General features: G+C 46.5%; 1 protein-coding gene across 2 annotated transcripts in view; it reads right to left on the reverse strand.

Annotated features, from left to right (window-relative positions):
* Gad1 (glutamate decarboxylase 1) overlaps positions 1-23,380 on the reverse strand; it is a 36,248-nt gene extending 12,868 nt beyond the window's left edge. Inside the window, exons 1-8 of one of the 2 annotated variants that reach the window (XM_035446714.1) lie at positions 23,278-23,380; positions 20,114-20,176; positions 15,144-15,302; positions 13,716-13,958; positions 8,625-8,715; positions 1,366-1,478; positions 171-286; positions 7-86 (exon numbers count right to left, since the gene is read on the reverse strand). In XM_035446714.1, coding sequence (XP_035302605.1) covers positions 7-86; positions 171-286; positions 1,366-1,478; positions 8,625-8,715; positions 13,716-13,958; positions 15,144-15,302; positions 20,114-20,176; positions 23,278-23,356 — 944 coding nt within the window. In that variant the 5' untranslated portion in view covers positions 23,357-23,380. Of the gene's footprint in view, positions 1-6; positions 87-170; positions 287-1,365; positions 1,479-2,833; positions 2,871-8,624; positions 8,716-13,715; positions 13,959-15,143; positions 15,303-20,113; positions 20,177-23,277 lie in introns of those variants that run through there. The other variant, XM_035446715.1, reaches the window with a different exon arrangement.
* Between the last annotated feature and the right edge of the window lie 253 nt (positions 23,381-23,633).

A 23,633-nucleotide genomic window follows, 5' to 3' on the forward strand; every position in this document is an offset into this window, starting at 1 on the left:
GCCTACCTTTCATTGCACTTTATCAAAATCACATTGTCAGTGCCAAAGCCAAGTGCAGCCCCCGCTTTCTTTATGGAATAGTGACTCTGCAACACATGGAGGCTTGAGGTTAAAAGTTAGATAGTCCCTTAAGAAACACCACATTCCACAAGCCAGAGTCTCCAACTCACGTGTTCTGAGGTGAAGAGGACGAGTTTGGGCACAGCCGCCATGCCCTTTGTCTTAACTTCCGGAAAGTACTTGTAGCGAGCAGCCATGATGCTGTACATGTTGGATATGGCTCCCCCTATCAACAAGCAGACATAGCGGGAGGTTGCTGGGGCTCTATTATGTTTTTAACACAAAGATTGAGCTGGTGTTTCAAGACATGAAGAAGGGAAAGGACAGTATCCTGGAAGTCTTGCTGGCTTCCTTGCTCTTAAGGACTTCCCTCTGGCCCTTTGCCCTGAGACTTGAAGTGGATACACTTATCTCCAAAGCTATGTCGGCAGTTTTGCTGGAGATGATTCATGTATTTCAGTGCCTATCCAAAGCCTATACAGAATATCAGAGGCAGTAGTAGCGTTGCAAAGACACAGTAAGTAACGGCCTCCCAGCTTCCATCTTCTGTGTAATCTGTTTACTGAACAAAGCTGAATCTGCTCCCTGAGTTCAGAAAGACAGGGCAAGAGACTAATGGAGCTTGCAGAAAGAAATAGTGCATCTCTAGGTTACCAGCTTGGGTATTCGCTTCAAAGAATAGCCCGATTGAGTTAGTGAGTCTAGGAGAGGTCTAAGCTCTTTTAAACACAAAAATTCACTCATGTCTTGCTAAATAAAGATACAAGAAGAAATGAGATAACCACCCAAGTCTAGACAACACAAGCTAGTCACTTTGACATTCTCTCAGTTCCCTGAGAATGAAATACGCAAATCAGTGGTCTGTGGGACAATTGTATTCTTTTTTTCTTCTCCCCCATTCCCATATGTAGCTGTATTTTCTCCAACACCATTTATAACTGCTTCTTACCCCCAAGAATAGCTGTCTTTATTCTAAAGATTCTTATTGTATCTACTTTGAGTTAGAAACTAAAGTAGATACAATATTTGGGCTTAAGTTAGTTAATTGGTAATCTGACCCATGGATCTCTAGTTTTGCTATTGTCAGAGCAGCACCGTTTAGCATGACTCAGACACAGCCTTGGTTATTTGGCTCACAGGCAGAGGCAGAGTGTTAGGATCATTGATTATAATATATGCAAATATGCTAATGTCACAATGAAGTCCATTAATTTCTAAAATTTACCTATGTTAGTAATTTTAATAAAGAAGAAAGGATCCACATTGACAGTATTGAGGGCAATCAATTACAGAAAAGAAACCTACCAGGAGAAAATATCCCATCACCATCTTTACTTGACCATCCAATGATCTCTCTCATCTTCTTAAGTGTTATCTGTTCCATGAGAACAAACACCGGTGCAATTTCATATGTAAACCTGGAGTGGTGATGAAAGGAAGAATGAAAACAAAGAAATAAACTTACTTATTTGATGAACACAGACCACTGGTTCAGCAGTTGTAGTTGGGTCCTAACAATGGATGCTCAAAACCATTGAAATGATTTGTTTCCTGAAATCACATGTCGACAGTCCTAAAGTGTCAAAAACCAGCCTGGGTTACCAAGAGAGGTGGTGGAAAGTCTGCTTCGAGATATTTCACCAGCAAAAGAGTTGCACCTGTCTCAGGTGTGGTTTGCCCAGAGGAGAGGATTCCACATTACTATTTGTAGGGCAGTGCAAATGCTAATTTGAAAAACTGCATTTTAGCTTCTACTTACAATTGGTTGAACCATTTTTTTTTATTAAAGGACTGCCAGTTTCACTCTCATAGGCAGGGCTAATGTCTATCTTTGAGAAACAATGTAAACATCTGAAAGCTGGCTGTGAAGATAATTGGGAATATTGACCCATGTTTTAAAGATCTCAATGTAATTATCTACATGTTCTTTCTTCTAATAATCCCTAGGGACAACTATGTATCTATAACTCTCTGGAGTCAATATTTGTCAAAAATAATTAGAAGTGATGATTTTCTAATGACAAATTATAAATAACAAGAAGACGGTAAATTTGCATACATATTGACTGGCAGGTTGCATTTGTCTCCCAACAAACAGATGTAAATGAAGCAATCATGTTCTTTTAAAAGAAGTTCAAAGCAGTGGCTTTGTCTAGTAGGACAGTCATTACAGCAAGATCAGGATACTAAACAGGGTTTAAGAAAAGTCAAGGAAGACCATCCACAGAAAATTGAGCCTGAAGACAGAATATATTTACTAAACTCTGAGGCTCTTTTTCTTGCTTTGGCTTGAACTTCTTAAGCTTTGGTGTCTACAGGCTGAGGCAAGACCATCCTAGTTGAAAAGAGATGCCTAGACCAACCCAGCCAAGTAATACAGGAGGCATTGTCATCATTTAGGGGCTTGGGGTTGAATGCTAATGCCAAAGACTAATGGGAATCTTGCTTAATGATTTAGAAAAGCTGTTTGCAAGAATGAGATAACTATTGCTATACGTAAAACACAGGTGAAGCCACTAAGCTTTAATCAGGAGGGAAAAAGCAGTCATGTTAATCATGTGGCAATACAAGAGGACAAAAAAGACCCAACAGGATCCTCAGGGGATATGTCTGGTGAGAGGAGGAGAAGGATTTTCTTTCAAAAGGAGTATATCCATTTTTCTTGATGGGGGAGTCCCCTGAAAAATTGGAAGGAAGACCCTTGGAAAACATGTGTTCAGTTACCATCACCTCTGGAGGTCACACTCATGCTTTGGTTCTGCTCTGAGCCCCATCACCGTAGCAACCAACACTCCCTCATGTCTGATGGCCTGATAAAGGAAGAAGAAGAGAAGGGTTCCTGGTTTAGCCTGGGATGCTGAGTGAAAGAGGCAAACTCATGGGTTGCATCTCCACATTGTTGAATAAATGTATTATCTATGGTCCCAGTGACTTTTGGAAATGTTGGGATGGCCAAAATGTTTGCATGGTGAAGAGGTATTGGTGGTAGTTTGTGTGCTCAGATTTCACAGTATTAAATACCAACAAGAAATCTCCCTAGGTCAAGGAAAGGAACAGTGGAGTCACACACTACAATATCAAAATCATCTCAAGGACTGGATGAAAGTTGAGTTAGAGGCAAGTCAGCATTAGATGGTCAAGTAAGAACCATATTGAGGAGGAAGAATGTGGGACTGGAATCCAAGGAGTTGGCTTGATGTGTGTTCCAGGATAGAATCAACTTAGCCCTCACATTTGTGCGTATCAGTCTTCCTTGCTAAGGACCAAGAACACCGCCATTGCTTTCAGAACAGGCAAGAAGAGTCTAGAGCTCCATCAGGAGAGCACCTTGTCTCATGCAATTCAGAGTCCTTATCTATGTTGGGCACGTGGTTCCTAAGCTTTTGTGCAGTTCTGTTTACCAGACACAGAGTTCTGTGCTTCACAGTCCCCTATGTTTGGAGGAGACAAAGTTGTTACGGAATACCATTCCCAAGCCTGAGATGGACACTTACTAGGGTGAATCCAGCAACTGATCCTTGCCTTGAGATGCATCTTGTTTGAGGGTCTGTGACTTGGCCTTGGGGACCAGTTATCTCACAGCTAGTACTATACTGGCTCCTAAACTTTGTGCTTATAGCTTTCCTTTCCTAGAAGCTGAGAAACCCCTTTGAAGGACAAAGTTTGGTGTATGCCTAGGACAACTACACATTTGCAAAGTTTTCTCTGGATACTTATTGGTCATGGATGTTGATTCATAATCTGAGAAATGGACCAATGAGATAGTTTGTTCTAGATACTTCTGAGCTCGCTTTCCATTTCGGGTCATATTTGGAATTATAGTGAGAGGGATCTTCCTGTATCCATGTTCTTATGAAAGGCTTTGAAATTTACCCTAGATCTTGACTTAATTGGATCAGAGACCACTTTAGGAATCCTAGTGAAGGCTATAGTTCCTATCTCCAGGTAAAATGTGTAGATATACACATTATTTTGTATAAAATTGTATGAAATTCTTCCCTTTACAACTTAGATGCTCGTTTAGAAGCCCCTTCCCTAAATGACAGGTGAAAGATGAAGTCAAGAGATCAAAGGTCAGTACAGATACAGAAGAAGCTGGTGGGATGCTGAAGTCACAGTACATGGTTATATGTTAGGATCCAAGATAGGTAACAGTAGCTCCGCAAAAGGCTTGGGGCTACAGCATAAGAATGTGGATTGGAAGTAAGGATTTAAAACAGTAAGATTCGAGGACCCTAAGGGAGGATTCTGAGTAGGGTAATATAATAGGTCAGCCACTTGACTGTCCACCTCACCTTGCTAGAAAGATGTACTCAGAATTAAAGTAAACTGATTGTCAAGATGCTGTGGTTGCAGTCTGCCAGTCATTAACCACACCAATTTTCTTTTCCTTCACTACAAGCTGTTTAGAGTTGTGCTTCCCCAAGACCAGAGAGACTGTCTTTACTAGCTTCTTTACGAATAATCATGGGGCTAGCTATTGCCAAACAATTGCTATGGGAAGTACTTTGTGAGGCTTCTGAGACTTTTATAGCGGTAACACTCTGTCCCTACTTTGCCTGCCTCTGCTATGCCTGCTAGCCCTGCTTCCTTCCCTTCCTTTCTTTCTTCCTCAGCCCCTCAGTCCATCATGCCCTCCTGCTTCCCTGAGTTTTGAAACAGAAAGTAATGGCTAGAACTTCAGCAACCAGCATGCAATGTGAAGTAACTGTAGCTGAGAGCTTTATGGTAAAATGTGAACCAGAAAGGCACAGAGGAACCTGGAGTTCTGGTGACTTCCAGGCCAAAGACTTTAATGAAAGACTTCCACACTGGCTGCTGTCGCCATCCTCTTAGACCTCCTCTCTCTGCAGATGTGGCAGGTGCCATAAGTAAGATACTTAAGGGGACCTTAGGGAGGTGTTCTTTTGTCCAGAGATGGCAAGAGTTAGAAACAAGAGCCGGGAAGCTCTGTGTGCCTACCTACCCTGGGGGTATGGGTGTCTTGTATACCGTAGGCACTTAGGACTGAGCCACTGTTAAATCTTCAGAACCATTCTGTAGGGAAAATATCATTGCCCCTGCTTTCGTGATGAAAGATAGAAACTCGGAGGAACGCTTTGATTTGTGTGAGATCTCAGTTGTTGGTTTCAGGGTCAGAGATCCCCGTCCTTTATGCCGTAGCTGTTTCTTCGTGACAAATGGGAGCTGCTTGTTGCTGGCTCTGTTCTAACAGCTTGTCCCTCAGTGTATGATGACTGATGGTGCCACTGGAAATTTCTCCAGTGTAACTTCCATGAAAATAAAGCAGTAGATGTGTGAGACGCACAAGCTCATGGCAAAGAAGCAAAGCAGATCTTGCTGTCGCAATTACATATTACACCAGGTGCTGTGGCTTACACAACCTGCCCAGTTGTTCTTGGCGGACTTGGTGAAAGAGGGGTACGTGCCAAGAACAGCTACACATTCGCAAAAGTTTCCATTGTATCCTCATCGATCCTTGCCTGGGAGAACAGGTCCCAGAGCTGCATGCACAAGCTGATATAAAAGCATGGTCATGAACGTTCTTTCATTGCTAACCAGTCAGACGTCCTACACTTCCATCTGAATGAGGATATTGGATCGTTCTCTGAAAGGACTTTCCAGAGATAGTAATTATGCTCCTTCACCAGTGCTACCCAAACTCAGTGGATGTGGGGAGGGAGGGGAGGTGTGAGCATATCAGTAATTAAATCACAATTGGCGAGAATAAAGCTCTCCTGCCAGTCTCTCCCAGGCTTATTTAGAACAGCATTCCTAGCTGTGGAAGGGATTGTCACAAGGGAGCAAATGTACCTGTGCGCCTGTGATGCTGTCACATGTCATGGTCTTCCAGGGCACCTGGCTGAGGAGACTGTCTGGAGAATAGTTATCACTTCCTCACACAATGCCTGTCCCTAAGCTGACAGGAGATCTTTCACTATTCTAAATAACCGTCTCTATCGATCTGTTGGAATCGAATCATATTTTACAAATACCTCCTGTTCAGCGGAGAGGCAATTACTATGTGTCATTTAGCTGGCTTGGCCTTGACCTCAGGTGGCTGGGACATATTTTAGTGTTTCATGGCTGAGCTGAGCTAAGAGAAGAGTCAAGGACTTTGATTTTATGAATATAGACCAAAAGGGGAAAAAAAGAATCCATGAGAGTTTTATGGTTCAAGAAAGGCTTTTAAGATTTAATTATAAGTGGTTCAAAGGGGTGAACTCTTTTTATTTACCTTGATATTGGGTACATATTAGAAGCTACAGTCAGAGACCTGTAGAACACATATTTAAAGTTGGTTAATACAATGCCTATGTCACTATGGATATTTGGACCTCCCTGAACATGTATGTACCTTTGGGGGTGGGGTCAGGGAAGATCAAACCTGTGGCCTTGAAGGCGACCTACCCCTGAGCCACACCCCCAGCCCAGATGCATACATACCCTTTTACTCTGCTTTTCTCACTATTTCCTAAATTGCTGGGTTCAAACAAACAGACTACATTTTCTAATTGAAGTTGTTCCTTCCCATTCGATGCTACAATTAAACATTAGTGTATTTTCTTCAAGTTATAATTAGTATGTTATGATGTTTGCACTTGATGATAAATATTTTATTCTACAAACCATAATAGGACAAAGACGGCAAAAGGGGGGCTTTTTGTTTCAGGAGATCATGGAGGCAATTGCATCTCTGACCTGAATTCACACCATGAAGACGGCATGACTGGTGAGCAGCGAGTGTGAAGCCACTTTCATTTTCTAATCAGTTGACTTTTTATGCCTTTCAGCATAAAAGTCTCCTCTTGCCCTATTTACTTTGAAATTTTTGTCCGAATTTCTGAATGCAGTTTTAGTATTTTGAGCCACAGCATTAGACAGCCTTGGGATACGTAAGAGCAATTCATAGTTTAAAGATGCTCTTCTGACTTTGTAGCTGGCCATGGCTTAAGAAAAACAGATTACCTTGAACTTTAATAACCAGATTTCTGCCTGCTGTCAGGTGGCACTTCTCGCAATCCCTCTCGTTCACCTAAGTTTGCTTTTCAGAAACTACTTTGCAATAAACTTAAAAAGTGAGTTGACCCCAGACTGATCGCTGGGAAACCAGCATGGGACTGATCCAGACCCCCTGAATGTGGGTGTCAGTGAGGAGACCTTGGAAATCTATGTAGCAGTAGATCAATACTTATCGCTAGCGTAGGAATGGACTTTGGGAGCCCGTCCCACATGGAGGGATACTCCCTGAACCTAGACACAAGGGGCTTGGCCTAGGTTCTATCCCAAAGGAGATGACAGACTCTGAAGACCCCTTACAGAAGGCCTCACCCTCCCTGGGAAGCAGAAAGGGTATGGGACAGGTAGGGTGTTAGTTGGGGGGGCCAGGGGAGGAGGGGAGGGACAGGGACCTGGGATTAACATGTAAAATAATCTTCTTTCAGGGCTGGAGAGATGGCTCAGAGGTTAAGAGCACTGACTGCTCTTCCAGAGGTCCTGAGTTCAATTCCCAGCCACCACATGGTGGCTCACAACCATCCATTATGAGATCTGGTGCCTTCTTCTGGTGTGCAGATATACATGGAAGCAGAATGTTGTATACATAATAAATAAATAAAATCTTAAAAAAATAATCTTCTTTCCAATAAAAAAAAGTGAGTTGAGGACTGAAGTGGAGAACAATGGCAGAATTCATGCTAAGCATGCCCTGGGCCTGGGTTTGAGCCCCCCAGTGCCACAGAATAACTGACAAATAACAACACTGCAGTAGTGACAGACACCCCCAAGGTTCCTATGCAGTTATTATTAAATTATCGTAATAAGTTTGCTTCATTAATTTCCTTTGGATACTTTAATTGAATGCCACGCTACTGTCTGGATGTGTTGGTAGTGGTAAGACGCTGTCATTAGTGTGCAGGGAAGAGATAATTATCTCGAAGCTATTGTGACCCCCCATATCTTGTAATACATTTTTACCCCCAAAGATGACACACATGTGTAAAGGAAATTTGGGGGGTGGTTGCTGAGACTACCCTGGTTGTACTTGAACCTTTAAAATCTTGGAATAAGTTTCGTATAAATTTAAAAAATTGTAGAACTAATTGAAAATGTTGTCTGCATAAGCAAGTTGAGGTTTCCAAAGTGTTAAACTCAGCAAAAACTACCAGTTATTTTGAAATGAATACATGCTATATCTACTGTAGATGGATGTTGTTCTAGAATTTTTAGTTAGTAAATAAGTTGATCAAGGTGATTTGTGGCTAATAGCTTAATTATGGAGGGAATACAGCCTAGGTGGTAAAGTACCAAAATCACAGCCCAAAGCATGTGCATTCAGAGAAACAGGCTGTTATGAAAGTGCACATAGAGATTTCAAAGCTAGCTATCATTTCCTACAAGCATGCTCTTATTACATTATTCAAGAATAATTTTTCACCTTGTGAAAAATCTAAAAGGTGTTGTGAGAAAAAAGAACTATAAGCAAACAGAACCATCAGAGTTGAACATTTTAACAAGCCATATGCATCACATATACTTGTAGGGAAAGAATACACAAGACTTACATATTGGTATTGGCAGTTGATGTCAGCCACTCGCCAGCTAAACCAATGATATCCAAACCAGTAGAGAGCTGGTTGAAAAATCGAGGATGACCTGGAAGGGCAACAGGCAAGCATTAAGGTAAAGCCAGATTTTTCAATCTATCTTCAGAGCAAAAGGGCTGGACCACACGGATGTGATCTCTATCCTGTGATCTGATAGAATTCTCCAAGGATACTGGAGAAGGGGGATTATCACCAATGATACCCTCAGATGTCTTTGTTTCTAAGGTAGCATGCTTTTAAATTGAAAATTGGGTCTGGGATGATGGCTCAGTGGTTAAGAACATTGGCTACTCTTCCAGAGGACCCAGGTTTGGTCCCTAGCACCCACATGGTGGCTTATAAACATCTGTAACTCCAATCCCAGGTGATTTGATGCCCTCTTCTGGCCTCTCTGAACATTGCATACACATGGTATACAGGCATGCATACACAGTCTACCATATGCAGCAAAACACCTATACACACAAATAAAACAAAAAACATACACCCCAAAATTGAGACTCATGAAAAACTCTATGCTTTCCAATATCTTATTTGTTGACTTTCAGCTGAGCTCTTCTGTCACACATATTTCTTCAATTATGTGATAATGCCCTCCAAGGTGATGCACATCTGTGATCTTGGCACTTGGGGGCCAGAGGTGAGAGGTTTGTGAGTTCAAGGCCAGCTTGGATTACAAACTAAGATTCTTTCCTAACTACCTACTGAAGGATGTTCTAGTTCTTATTCTTTTCATACCTATTGCAACTTTTACTGCACTATCACAAGGACTTTAAGTGCCGGGTTGATATTGGCTAATGGAGAGGAGGCTGCGGGCCTCAGAGTTCTGTGGCTCAAACCAAGCCTGGGGAAAGTGTCAAATCAGACCTGATGTGGAGACCACCCACTACTCTCTGGTATCTCGGACAAATGTGATGGCAAACATCAGTGCTCTTTGCCCATCTAGATTATGTGCCCATTAAAGTAATGGAGCTAAACGGATTAAGAGCTGAGCTGATCCAGCATCTCCTCTGTGAGTAGGCAAATCAATCCTCACTCAGTTACTGAGCCCAGAAACCCTTATGCTCTGAGACTCCAAAGTCCCATGCAGCCCACAGTGCCCCTCAACTGGCTCTGCCCTCAGTGAACTTACGACTATTGCCAAGGTTTTGCAAACTTGATGTTTACCAAAAGCTCAAGTCCACATCAGCAGACTTGGCTCAGCTGTCATGAAGGAGTCACCACAATAGATTATCTAGGGAATATGTGACAGAGGACAGTGTTGGGGAGATTTGCTGACTGCTATGTTTCCAGTGGAAACTGCCTTTGTCTGTGAGTAACTGTCAGAAAGCTAGTGGTTGAAAGCTAATGGTTCCTGGTCTAAGCCTCATCCCTGAGACTCTGCTTTCCCCACAATGTCCTGGGAGAGGAGGGGTCCTTTTCTTCGGGAACATGGCTGCTGGTGAAAGGCCCCACAGCCAGGCATATTCAGACAACACTAATTAGACCCAACAGATTATAAAAAATAAAAAGACATTGTGTGGTGGTGTTGCACACCTTTAATCCCAGCACTCAGACAGGCAGAGACAGATGGATCTCTGTGAGTTTGAGACCAGCCTGGTCTACAGAGCAAGCTCCAGGATAGCCAAGACTACACAGAGAAAGTCTGGGTCTTGAAAAAAAAAACCAAAATTAAAATAAAATAAATAAAAAAGACAACATGAAGGTAGGAGGGGGACCTTTAAGGGAGCCAGGGAAAGTGGGAGGGGGAGTTGGGTGGTTGTAATCGACACGTTGTATACATGTATGAAATTGTCAAATAATAAAAATATCCTAAAGAGGCCGGGCGTTGGTGGCGCATGCCTTTAATCCCAGCACTCGTGAGGCAGAGGCAGGCAGATCTCTGTGAGTTTGAGGCCAGCCTGGTCTCCAGAGCCAGTGCCAGGATAGGCTCCAAAGCTACACAGAGAAACCCTGTCTCGAAAAACAACAACAACAAAAAAATTCTAAAGAAATACTTCTGTTGAAATCCATTAAAGTATATACGGTACCCACTTGAAAACTTTAAAAAACCAATTATTTCAACCTGAGTTAGTACTGGATTATAAATAAACTCAATTACACTTATTTGATAGGGCACCAAAGCCACACAGCATGGCAGAAGAACACGTGTCAGAGACTGGCATAAAGTGAAACAGTCTGTCCCCCAACTCCCTTTATCAGATGGTCACAGCCTCTGCCTGAAGAATCCTCTAACAGTTTCTACTGAGTAGACTCTATTTAGATTCAGTTCCTTCTTCCCTTACTTCCCCCCTTCTCATCTTTTGCTCCTTATTTTACTTTGTAGCTAGGTCTTGTTATATAGCCCGGACTATCCTCAAACTGGGGGTCTTCTTAATGTCACTTTCTAAGTATTGGCTTTATGGGCACACGCGGCCAGGTCTAACCCCAGATTTTGGTCTCAATTATGACAAAACACTGGATAATGCATGGTTTAATTTCAAGTAAGGGAAGAAAGTCATTTTAAAGTAAGATTTTCCAACAAATAAACTGCAAAGAAGAAAGAGATACAGGAAGAAATCTATTGAATGGGACGAGTATAAACCAACTGCAGTATGCAGGGACTTAACCGGATCCTGATTCCAGAGAATTGAAACAACATTCAGCAAAAGCTCTTGTATATTCATGAGGCAACTGAATATTTCATAGTATTAAGGAACTTGGGTGTTTTGTTGTTTTTTTTTTTTCCCAGCCGGAACACTGACATGATTTTTAAATGAAATTCTTGAAGGTGCAGATAAGTGTTGATGCAATAATATTTTCTTGGGGACTTGTTTCCATACACTGCAGAGAAGGGGTCAGGGTGAAGTGACGTCGGCAGGAGCTGGCGATAGTTAAAGCTGGGTGTTGGGTGCATGGGTTCATTATTCAATTCTACTTTGGTATAAATTCAAAATTTCCATAATGAGAAGTTAAAAAAAGAACAAGCCAGCAATCCCCTAAGTGGCTGCTCTGATTGAAGGCTGCCTCATCCCTGCAGCAGTCCATGGAAAAGCATGTGCTGGGTCCTTTGTTATTTTGTAGAACAATGTCAAAAGCCCCCATATCCCTTCTTAGACTGTACCTGGAACAGTTAGACTCATTATTAGAACCCAATGCATTATTTTGGTACTGATATCCTTCAAAATGTTTGTGATATGTGTCAGGGGTTTAGTCTATCATTTGAATGTATACTCAAAAGTATAGGCCAGCAATCAGGAGCTGGCTTTTGATACAGCAGCAATGGTGTCCTTTAGCCGGTGCCAACACTGTGAAGGGCAGCAGAAAATTCCATGTGGTGTGGAAGATTATGTACTCTGTAAATGCAAATGTCTGCCCCTGGAAGCTGCTGTGCCCGTCAGAAGTGCCACAGACTAATCATCTCAGTGGATTCATACAATGAGCTGATGATATGTAATGAGCTAATAATATGCTTTCTCTGACCACAGACATGAGATGAATTCTGTGTTTTCTTTGAGAGACATTTTGGGCTTTAGTGGATGGAGGGATAGATAGATAGATAGATAGATAGATAGATAGTTTCCCTAACTCAAAGAAAGTATATAGAGCAAACTGATAGACACAAGCATTGGTCAAAGCGAGTCAAGCTGAAACAGGGAATTCTGATTCTCTTGTAAGCCAGAAAAGCAGCACTTCTTCCCCTCAGGAATAGGCTAGCCATCAGACCAAAGGGGTGGTAGTGGAGCTGAATTGATGGGTGCTTTTCTTCAACAAACAAGACAGACTTTGTGCATGTGATTGAGACTGGCCTATCCAGTAATTACAAAATGAGACTACATTTAGGCTGGTGGTGTTGACTGACTTCAAAAGCTACTTGGAATTCCTTATTTAAACAGCTTCTTTGGTTGGCCTCATTAGTTCACTGGAACAGTTTGTGCCCCGCACCCAGTCACCTTACCCAGCTTTATTGCCACCAGCATCCCTGCTCTTGATCTTTAATCTATCTTCTAGGGGTGTAGATGAGGGGAAATAGAGGCAGAGAGAGAGAGAGAAGCAGAAAGCACAATATCATGCCATGCTTCACCTCAAGGTTTCACCCTGTGATGACAGCTGTGCCTAGGACTCCCAAGCCTAAGGGTGCATAGAGCCAGGCGGGGAGGGGAAGAGAGTTGCCAGGCAGAGAAACTGTTCTTTATTTCACTGCTAAGAAACAACTCCTACAGAGGTTTAAAACGTCTCTGAACTTGGGGTGATTTTTAGAGTAACCACTTGATCCAGGATTGCTGATTAGAGAGGACCTGGGAATGGTGAAAAGGGGACGAAAGGACAATCTCTAAGTACCAAATAGGACTTGATGACTCATTTGGAATATGATGTAAGTGGGGGAAAGAGTTGGAGGGAGGGAGGGAGCTCTTTTGGGGTGTTCTGGATTGAATGGTATTCCTCAAAAAGATGAATTCGAAGCCCAATCCCTTGTTCCTGTGACTGTGGCTCTACTTGGTGACAGAGTTTTTGCAGATGCAAACAAGAAGCCACACTGAGGTACCCACAAGCTAAGAAATGCCAAGGAAAATTCCAGAAGCCACAAAGGCAAGGGTGGATCTTTTCTGAGCACCTTCAAAGAAACCATAGCCCAAGGCTCTGCTCAACAACTGTGAAAGAATAAATCCCCATTGTTTGTGACAGTCTGTAATGACAACCCTCAGAAACTGACACCAAAAGAGAGGGAAATGGGCCAGTGCCCCAGTGCAAGTGACAGGCAAGGGAGGTAGGGCTCTCCAGAATGAGGTGGACCTGAGAAAAGACAAAAGGGATGGATGACTCTATTCTCTGTATACTATGAACAGTCTGAAACAAAAACAAACAGTAGAATGACCTATTACCATATATCGGTACCTTTTTAGTTTTAAAAGACATGGGCTATTGCTCTAGCCATTGTGGCCCAAGTTGACTTTGTGGTCACTGAGCACCTGGTGTCTTCCCTCACCAGGACAGAGCCTCTTCAACCTGATTTGGCTGTGCTCCTGACCAGCTAGGAGAGATGGATGGTCACTCTGTCCTCACGCTTACCTGTACGAACCCCATACTTTAGGGTGTCTCTGCAGTCAACCAGGATCTGCTCGAGAGACTCAGGGTGGTCAGACAGCTCCAAATTAAAGCCCTCCATGCCTTCCAGCAACTGGTGTGGGTGGTGGAAGTCCAACACCTTGGTGGAGCGATCAAACGTCTTGCGGACATAGTTGAGGAGTATGTCCACCACCTCCAGCAGGAACTGCACCGTTTGCTCCTCCCCATTCTTGGCTGGAAGCAGATCTAACCAGAGAAGGGAAGCCAAAGAGTGATTACCACCTGTCTCATACTTGTGTTTCCCTCGGTCAACTCCAGAGGGGCTCAGGTGCTTTCCAGGATAGGGGTCTATACTGATATTGGGATACCCAGTTCCCAGAAGGATGCACTTCCGCCCACACAAAGTCATTTGATGCAGGCCTAGGGCTTTATACACTTCCTGATAGTCAGGACTGCTCATGTGGGGGAGGAGTGGAGTGCTTAGAGAAAGAAACCTTGAGCAGCTGACCCTGGCAGCTGTCCATTTGCTGAATGGACACCTGGGAGGAACACGATGTAAAGTACTTTTGTTGGCCTCCTAGGGACCAGGTGTCCCTGTGCATCTGGTTTGGTATTAATAATTTGCTTGATCTGTGGGTAGCAAAAGGTGGGGCTGCTGTGGGTATGGGCTCTAGAAGGCAACAGAGGGACCACCATCTTTCTGTTGACTTCATCCTTTGGAGACTAGATTTTTTTTTTTTTTTATTTGTATCGGGAGTTGACTTGGGCTCTCAGCTCTGTAGATCAGAATTAGAAAAAGGGTTACACAGGAAGGAGAAGAGCTGTTGGGGGCCCCTGAGTGATGTTTCCAGGATAGCACAAGAGCAGGTTGTGTGGCCATCCATGGCATGGCTGTCGCAGAGGTTTAACGAAGCTGTGGTTTCTGTGGTTGTGTAGGAGTAATGGAGGGAGGAGTACCTGTGAGCTGCTGAGGAGGGCCGGGCAAAGCACCTCCCAAGGCCTGCATTGCAGAGCCAGCAGGGGGAGCTAGCAAAAGAGCCTCAAGAGAAACCGATTCTCCCATCCTGAGTCTCAATGTACAGGGTGGGTTGGGCATTTGGGGGTCAGTAATCTTGGAGGATAAATGCTCTTAAGAGAATCATTCGATTTTCTGAGTGTAAGATTCCTTTAGAGTCTGAGATTCTCTGTGTCCCCGTTTGTTTCTGGGAGTGTCTTTAAAATTGAATGGTGTACAGATTTCCATCATCTACCTTTCAAAACAGCAGGGACCTGGGCAGTAGGAAGGAGGGAGTCTGGCCCATACAAAAGTCAGAAAGGAGGTTTTATGAGGGTTCACAGAACAATGGCATTTCTTAGTGAAAGAAGTAAAATTTCAGGGGGAAATCAAGACACTTAAATGAGGCACTGCTGGCTAGACTGGGGAGGGATCACCTTGAGCAAACAGGTTGGAGAAGTCAGTCTCTGTGCGCCTGAAGCGGGCACCCGGGTCACTGTTTTCACAGGAAAGCAGGTTCTTGGAGGACTGCCTCTCCCTGAAGGCACTCACAAGGCGGCTCTTCTCTTCCAGGCTATTGGTCCTTTGTAAGAAGCCTAAAGCACAAGAAGGCAGGTAAGACAGACTGGGAACTACCCAGCCACCAAAGGGCAGCTGCCATATCTGGCTGACTCTCCAAGCAGAGCGTTCACTTTTGCTGAGAAGAGAAGGCACCGAGTGTCTGTGGTTTATACACAGTGACTCTGCACTGCTTGCCTTTAGGCGGGGAGGGGCCATGTCAAGTGTCATCAGTGGCACAGACCCAGTCATGCAGGAGAGAAAAGCAGCAAGTGAGCCCCATATCCTCTCTGAACGTGACAACAAACTGAATTAAGTTGACTGGACAGCTTCCACTCCAGTAACCAGCCCCAGGATGGGGTTTGGAAAGAAGGGACCCAGAGAGGATGCTGACAACATTGGGTTTGTGGGCCGTGGAACCAATGGGATGAGGACAGAAGAGGGAGGAGGGTGAAGACCAACGGAAGAAGGAAGAGGACAGTAGGATGGATGACGAGGACAGCAGAGAGAAGAGGGTGAGGACAACAGAGGGAGGATGGTGAGGACATCAGATAGAAGAAGGTGAGGACAGCAGAGAGAAGAGGGTGAGGACAACAGAGGGAGGATGGTGAGGACATCAGATAGAAGAAGGTGAGGACAGCAGAGAGAAGAGGGTGAGGACAGCAGAAGGAGGATGGTGAGGACAGCAGAGGAAGGAAAGATAAGGTCCTGGAAGTTAAGGAAGATCTCTTTTTTTTTTTCTGGCACCAGATAAATATCACAGGTATAAAATTTTTGACTCAATTATGAAGTGCAGCTCTTCCTGAGCCACCTATCTCCATTGATGAAAGTGTTAGAGAAAAGACAAGAAAGCCTCAGCATCTTCCAGCCTTGACATGGGCTTAGCTAGCTATAAGTACTTATGGAGCACTTGTCGAAGAGCAGCTTGTTATTTATTTAGAATGAGACAGATGAAGTGAGACCAATCTCCCATCCTCCAAAAGCCTCAGTCTGGCATCTGGCCACCTCTGTTACAATAATTCCAGGAAGCTATCCAGAAGCATACTGAAATGAACTTTGAGCTCAGGCTGGGGTTCACAGCACCCCATTACTTCCCCAAGAGGAGAAGCAATCTCACCCATGGTAGACCGTGCAAATACCCCCAACAGCACTCCAAGAAGCAGGGTTGAACCCAACAGACTGGAATGCCTGCCAACTTGGAGCATGTCCACCCACCCCTGATCAAACACTGTACCCCACTCGAAAAGCTGTCTTTGTAGAAACTAAGATCCTTGGGACATAATCAAGAGTCCAGAGCCAGGAAGCAGCACTCATTCACTAGAGGGTTGTAGGGTCCTGGTCCCTTTGTCCGTAGCAATGATTGTAGAGTAGGTCTGGCTGCAGAAACCAAAATCCACGTGGCTCAATGGGGTCCTGTCTAACTGAGATCTACTCTGTAGTCTCTACTATCCGATCCGAGCTCCTCTTGGTTCAGAGAGGCCCTGCGAGGAGCTATCTGCTTCTCCAAGAATGATGTGTGTGTGTGGGTGGGTGATAAATTAAGTGGAGGATGATACTGAGGTGACTGTTTTAACAGTGGTCTGACTAACAATGGGTTCTGGCTAGGGGGTCCCTGAAACTTCCCAGAAGCACCCTATATTCTCTCTTACTCTGTACCCCAGCTACCAGGATTTAGTGCTGGCATGTGAGTAATTGACATGGGAGAGAGCCTGCAGCTTGTATTGGTTCAAGCTATAGATGGCCATCACCCACCCTCAAATGAAGATGAACAGCAGCAGCCTGGGAGGACGTCCCACCCTGGGATGGTGGGTGTTCTTCATTCCCATTGCCCAACTCAAAGGTCAGGGCTCCAGTGAGCTTTGTAGAAACAGAGAGCTCCATGCTCCAGACAGTTGTTTGCAAGTGAAGCTCCAAGCTAGGCGTGGCATAAAGACACATGGGCACAGAGAATGCTGAAACCCAGACCAAGCCACCTTGGGAAAGGAGCTCCCTTTTAATTTCTATAGACACAAGGCATATTAACAGATCTCCTATTGTTTTCACAAGAGACCAGTGATATGGAGTGCTTGAGGTATCTCTATCCTTAAAATAGGCAATTGAGTAAAAACTTAAAACACGCGTGGAGGGACTGTCTGGGCAGCAAGTTTTGGAGCTCTACAGGGATATGTGATGGAAGACCAAGGACACGCTGGAGAACTGGCAGAACCAGAGCTTAGGCATGCTAGCCACTTACTCTATCTAGGTCATACCACCACGCCTGCAGCCACTCTCCAGCTCTTGGCAGAACCTTGGGTTTCTTCCATCTGATTACTCTCCCAGGGGGTTCTGCCTCTAGAGCTGAAGATTTGACTAGGGACTCTGGCCATCCTTGCAGCTTCATTCCCTGGAGTAAGAAGGAAGGGGCAGAGGGTGGGTGAGAGCTGAATCTTAGCAAAACATGCAGATGCTTAGGAGCCCATCCGGGGTGACGGGTTTGAAGGTAGTAAGAGACTATTAGATCCTTGGCTGTGAAGCCAATCTTGTTGGTCTTAGGTCAAGACGGTGCAAACCTGGGGGCGCAAAAGATCTGGAATGAAAGGAGTTTGGGGATAGGCTGGAACCAGGGCTGTGTATGCAGGGTCAACACTAGTTGACTAGTGCATTCTACTTCCACTAGCTTAAAAGAGAAAATCAGAGTTGGCCCGAATATGGGAAATGAATCCTTACATTGTGTTTGCCTTCTTTCAGCATCAAGCCTGGCGGGAAGCCCTGTGGCCCCCAAAGGGACAACATTTTAGTAAAGGGTAATTTTCCAACAGTACTGTCCTCTGCTCCCCTCCTGTCACTCAGTTTGCAACTTCTCCCAAAATATGTATGTGTGTGTGTGTGTGTGTGTGTGTGTGTGTGTGTGTGTGTGTGTGTGTGTGCGCGCGCGCGCGCGCACAGAGAGGAATCTCTTTATGGATGACAGCCCCTGCCCCCCTGCCCAAAACCTCTCCTTCGTGGTTTTCCGAGGAGGCAAAAATATAATGACAACTTAGAGTCCCGACTCCCGTCTCAACCAAGCTCTAACTTTATCCTGGTCTCTTTCCGTTTCAGGACATCGGGTCTGTCTCAGGAGCATTTGGACCTTTTCTTCCAAGAACCAGTATGAAGAGCAGGAGGCAGGATGGAGACTGTGCCTTCACACCCTAGCTTCCACAGGCCGGTGGAGAAAAGTGGCCTTTACCTGTAACCTGTCCCTACCCGCTGCATCACACGGCCCAAACTCTTTCGTTCTGCTTGCTGCCGGATATCACGACAATGACAGCAGCAGAAGGCGAGAGCCATGGCGTCAAAAGGGACCAGGCAGAAACGGACCATTAAGCCAGGAATGGCTGGGTGGGAGTGGGAAGGGGCTATTAATAGAACAAAGCTCTGGGCTGTTGACTGCTCCAGCGTAAAGACCGCTTCTGGTGTTGCCCACCAGTTTTGCCTACTGGGGACTGGGTCTCTAAACCGCTGGGTCCTGGGCTTTTCCCTGCATATGTTGTAGGTCTTGCAACTGAGCTTGTTTTCGTTGCGGTTAATAGTGGATCCCGGGATCCACGGCTCCATGCAAGGAGGACAATGCACGGCCAAACATGGAAGGTCGCTGATTTCCCAAGGCCCTAAATAACCACTCTCCCCCGCCCCCCACGGAGTCTAAACAGCTACAACCTGGGGGCCGAGGGACTGGGAGTTGGAGAGGCGGGAAGGTCAGGCCTCCACAGCACCCACTCCCCTCGGGGTCCTTAGGATGGGGGGCGGAGCTCCGCTGCTATCTCGCGCAGCAGCTGACGGATGGCTCTTTAATAAGCTCCTCGTTAATCTTCCCCGCCTCTCCATCCCCAGCCCGCGGGACACCCGTATTTTCTGGCCCGATAAGGCTAGAGAATTTTAGACGGTGAAATGTAGTCAGGAAAGCAACTCCTCATTGTTCAGCCGGAGCCACTCAGCTGTGTCCCTTCGAACAAATCTCCCGATTTTTGTTTTGCTTTGTTTTTTCTTCTTTAAAAAAAAAAAAAAATTACAACCCTTGGGCGTTTTCATTTCAGGCCCCCTCGCTCCTTTTCCTCTCCCCTACTCAGATCTGTTTTCCTTCCCTGCTGGCAAATCGTGCCAGACCCCCCCCTCCCCGCAACGTTCTCTCCCTCCCTGCAGCTATCCCCTTCCACACCTCCCCCTCTTCCTTTCTTTCTGCTGCCGTCGAAGACCTGCAGGGCAAACCGTCCGGCCCACGCTGCTCGCACTCGGCCTAGACCCAGGGCTGTAGGCTTTTCCTTTCTTGCCACCACCCCCCCCCCCAGCCCCAAGAAAGAAATTTGAATCACGGTGACAATTCGGTGCAAAACCCTCAAGCTGGGGAAGCCACTTTTAACTGGGGATGGAGGGTGGAGTGGGCAACAACGTAGGATCAGTAGCAGCCTTGATACATATTGCGCCTTTGGTCTGCTTGGCCGGAAAATCAGACTAGCTCGAAATTTTTGTGCGGATTTTTACAGATTCAGGGCAGAACGCACTAGTCTAAGCAGTTCGGCGCCGATGAGGACAGCCTGGTTGCCACTTGGGGGTGCTGTATCCCCGCTTCCTAGGCCTTACTGGGTGAAATGAGTGCCCTTATCTAAGCGTTTTCTGGTTATTGGGTCTTGAAAAGGAAAAGACCTCTCTGCCGAGTGAGGAGGGCCAGGACTTCCAAGAGACCACCTTCATTGGGCGCTGGAACTGTAAAACACAACACCAGCCCAGGGGTCAGGGTCCCCTTACGGAAGCGGGACACTCCTACAAACCCACTGCCATGTGATAAGCTCCACTCTGAGGAGGCCCACCACCTGAGGGTCTGTTCACTTACCACAGATCTTCAGGCCCAGTTTTCTGGTGCATCCATGGGCTACGCCACACCAAGTATCATATGCTAGGGGCAGAGACAGGAAAAAGAAATTAGCAAGGTCCAGGCCGGAGAGAAACTGGGTAGATCGCAAAGGTTTCGCGAGGGCTGTGGAGGTCCTCTCCAGGGCATCTCATGAAAATCCCTGTTCTGGAGGAACACGGAGCTACCTACATCTTTGCTTCACTGACAGATCTCCCGGCTCTCATCACGCCTGCTCACTTCAGGTACTGAACCATGTTTTGGAGAAGTGGAGCTCACAGCTATGGATCCCACCCCCAAGAGGTCTTCACCAGGGCAGAGGCGAACCACACCCACCGCCAGGCCCAGCTCCAGCCCCAGGTCTCAGTCCCCCGGACTTGAAGGGGACAACACAGCATTTCAGATAGGGAATATAGAGGCATCTGGGACCCAAACGTCTCATAATTTCTTGGCGGGTCTCCAGCCGAGTGGCAGCTTAAAATAAACTGGCATGAAATGGGGTCGCGGAAGAGTTCAGGAATTAATTGGGTGAAAAATAGTATTTGACTAGATGAACGGACTCGCATGGCTGCTCCAGTCATACTGGGGAGTAGAGAAGACAATGGTGCCCCAGTCGTCCTGTCCCCAGCCCACCCCTAACCCCCTTCGCAACCTGCCCCTCATTAACCCTTCCTTCCGACTCCTAGAGATTGGAGCAGACAGATGCGGGCACCTCTCCTCTGGGTCTGAACCTCGGGCTGCAGGAGTGTTAACTTCCAGCAAAGAATGCGAAGAGGCAATCCACTGCCCTGAGAAGCCTTCGTGTAGGGTGGGCCCAAGGAGAAATACCCTTCCCATCACTCCGTGCAAGGCGCTTCCCATCCCCCACCCCACCCGGGCCGCTCCTCCAGCGATGCGGGAGTGTTGGCTGAGATAAGCAGAGTGACATCCATTAAACCCTAGGCACAACAGAGCCCCAGAGGGGAGAAGAAAAGGCCTGACAGTGGTGAGACAGTATGTCACAGATGGAATTCCACTGACAGACAGGAAATCCGTGCAACAGCAAAACCCGGAGCATAGAGTTCTACTTTCCCAATATCTGTGCTTTCTCTTTAAACACCTTCTCTAATCAAAACGACCCACGAAACACTCAGGAGTGTGGGTCTAAGACTCAGGTGGACAAAAACATTTCTGCTCAGAGAGGTTAGAGTTTCCCAAGGTCACTTGCCCTGAGGTTGGCCTTCAGAAACATGCCAGTTTGATTTTTCGTTCAAGTTAGGCGTTAATAAAAACAGGAAAACAGGAAGGAACAGAGGTGAGCGAGAGCCCCTTTGTTGTGGCAGTATTTGAACACACCTTTGCTGGTAGGCGGGAGAGCTCCTGCCTGCTAGGGGGTTGCTGGAATAAGGTGTGTAAGGTTTGTACAGGAGCAGAACAGAGACCTTGAAGAGGATCCAGAAGAGGCTGAGACCCACAGCAAGCTGGGCAGGTGGGGGGGGTGTGTCTTTCGGGAGGGCGGAAACTGGACTGAGCACGGAATCCGTGCTCCCTGGCTCTCCAGTTAAGGGTGGGTGTCCCTAGGGAAGGGAAGGGGGTCCTAAGATTTCTGGCCACCATTTAGGTGGTTTTCAGAGCCACCACGCCACGTGTGGACTCAGACCAACGCCTCGCCTTTGCTGAGGCTGGACATCTTAGGATTGGGGTGATCTGCATATAGGATGTAGGGGTACCCAGTGTGGTGGTTTGCCCCAAACCCCGAAGGACAGGGAATAAAAGTCTGCGTTGTGGGAATGAGAACTGGAATAAGGTTTGGGGAGGACTGGGAAAGAAATCTGTGCAGGCCCAATCAACAGACAAAAGGGGCGCAGGCCTCGGGAGTTCTGCAAGCCCAGCTCCCACCGCTGGCTCCGCCACCAATGCCTGGTTCACGTGCCGCCAGCACTGACAATTCTCTAGAGCTCCGCTTTGTTATGTGTGTAATTGTAGCCTGCCTGCGTGCGGGAAGAGGGTGCTGCGAAGGGAACTGCAAGGTGGCCTGAGGAATTAGGGCCTCCTGCCCCAGAGTCTGCACCAAGAGATTGGAGGGGGAGGCTTTCCTGCCTTTTTCTTGCCACTTGCGTTGATGGGAACAATTGTTTTCACAAGCTTACGATAAGTGCCCTAAAAACGCAGTACTGAGCACTCTGGACCACACCGATCCCCTCAGCTCCTCCTCTGTAGAGATTCTGGAGCCAGGGCTGTCTGGAGCTTGATAGGTTTGTGGGAGAGGGGTGGGGAAAGGCTCACCCCAACATGGAAAAAAAAAAAAAGACAAATTCCGTGTCTCTCTCCGATCCTCTACACGGAATCAGAAAGTCACTCTGAATTAGAGACAGATAGGGTGGAGAAGCATAAATGCCCCCTTTATCTGGTTTCCCTCTTCTTTCCAAGACTGTCACCTGCTGACAGGTCTTTGGGCCAGGAAAAAGCATAGTGGTGCTGCTGCCTCCCGAATTGGCAAGCCATTTCTCCTCCTAGTTACCCCCCCCCCACACACACACATCTTGCCACTCCGGATGATGCCTAATACCCCCGCCTTCGCCCTTTTTGTCTCTAAGATATAATTAATTGAACCTCAAGCAGTTTTGTGCACCTTTCACGCTCCTGGCTTTGCCCTCACTCGTCAATAGCTAGACACAAATTTGGAGCAATTAAGGACCCTGAGTTTTCTAAAAGCTGCAATTAACGTCGAAATTTCCTCTGATTATGGACTGTGAGTACAGCGCTGGGGGCGGGGAAGGGAGAGGAGGAGGTCAGGTCTTAGCTCAAAGCTAGAGGGGAAAAACAAAACAAAACAAAACTGTTCTCGCTGGGACTCTGGGTTCCTTACATCGCCCCCCTGTTCTGACCCCTGTTGTCCCATCAGACAAAAAAACAACACAACGCCAAGACCCTAAGGATCTGTTCCGCGGGGCCCCTGTGTAGTCCTCGCCCTTCGGTGCCCTGGGAGTAACCTCGTGTCCTGGGCAGCCAAATGACCTCTAACAGGAACCTGGGTTAGCGCCCCATTTGTTTTCCAGCCTCCATTGCCTGTCTCCTTTAGCGTTCCGACAGCGCAGCCTCCCGCGGTCCCAGCGCCCCCACCCCCAGCTGCAGTCCATTTAATAGGAAACTGGGGCAGGACCTACTTGTAGGGCGCAGGTTGGTAGTATTAGGATCTGCTCCCGCGTTCGAAGAGGTTGCAGACGAAGGAGTGGAAGATGCCATCAGCTCGGTGGTCTCGGGGTCTCTACTGTTCAAAGGTCCCCTGAGGGTTGGGTGCAGGAACAAGCTGCAAACAGAAGGGAGAGCTGTGCTGGGGAGAGCTTCTAGGTCCTGCGGTCCGGGTCACAGAAGTCTCGGAGACGGAAGGGAGACCAAGGGCAACGAGCTGGCTGGGTCCGGGTGCGCGGTCGGTGGGAGGGGGTGGGGAGGCGCTAGCTAGCTCCGAGACTGGGGCGCAGGCACAGTAGCCCAGAGCGAAACTCAAGTCTGGAGGCTCAAC

The sequence above is a fragment of the Cricetulus griseus genome, chromosome 6 (genome assembly GCF_003668045.3).
Source record: "Cricetulus griseus strain 17A/GY chromosome 6, alternate assembly CriGri-PICRH-1.0, whole genome shotgun sequence".
NCBI classification, from domain to species: domain Eukaryota; kingdom Metazoa; phylum Chordata; class Mammalia; order Rodentia; family Cricetidae; genus Cricetulus; species Cricetulus griseus.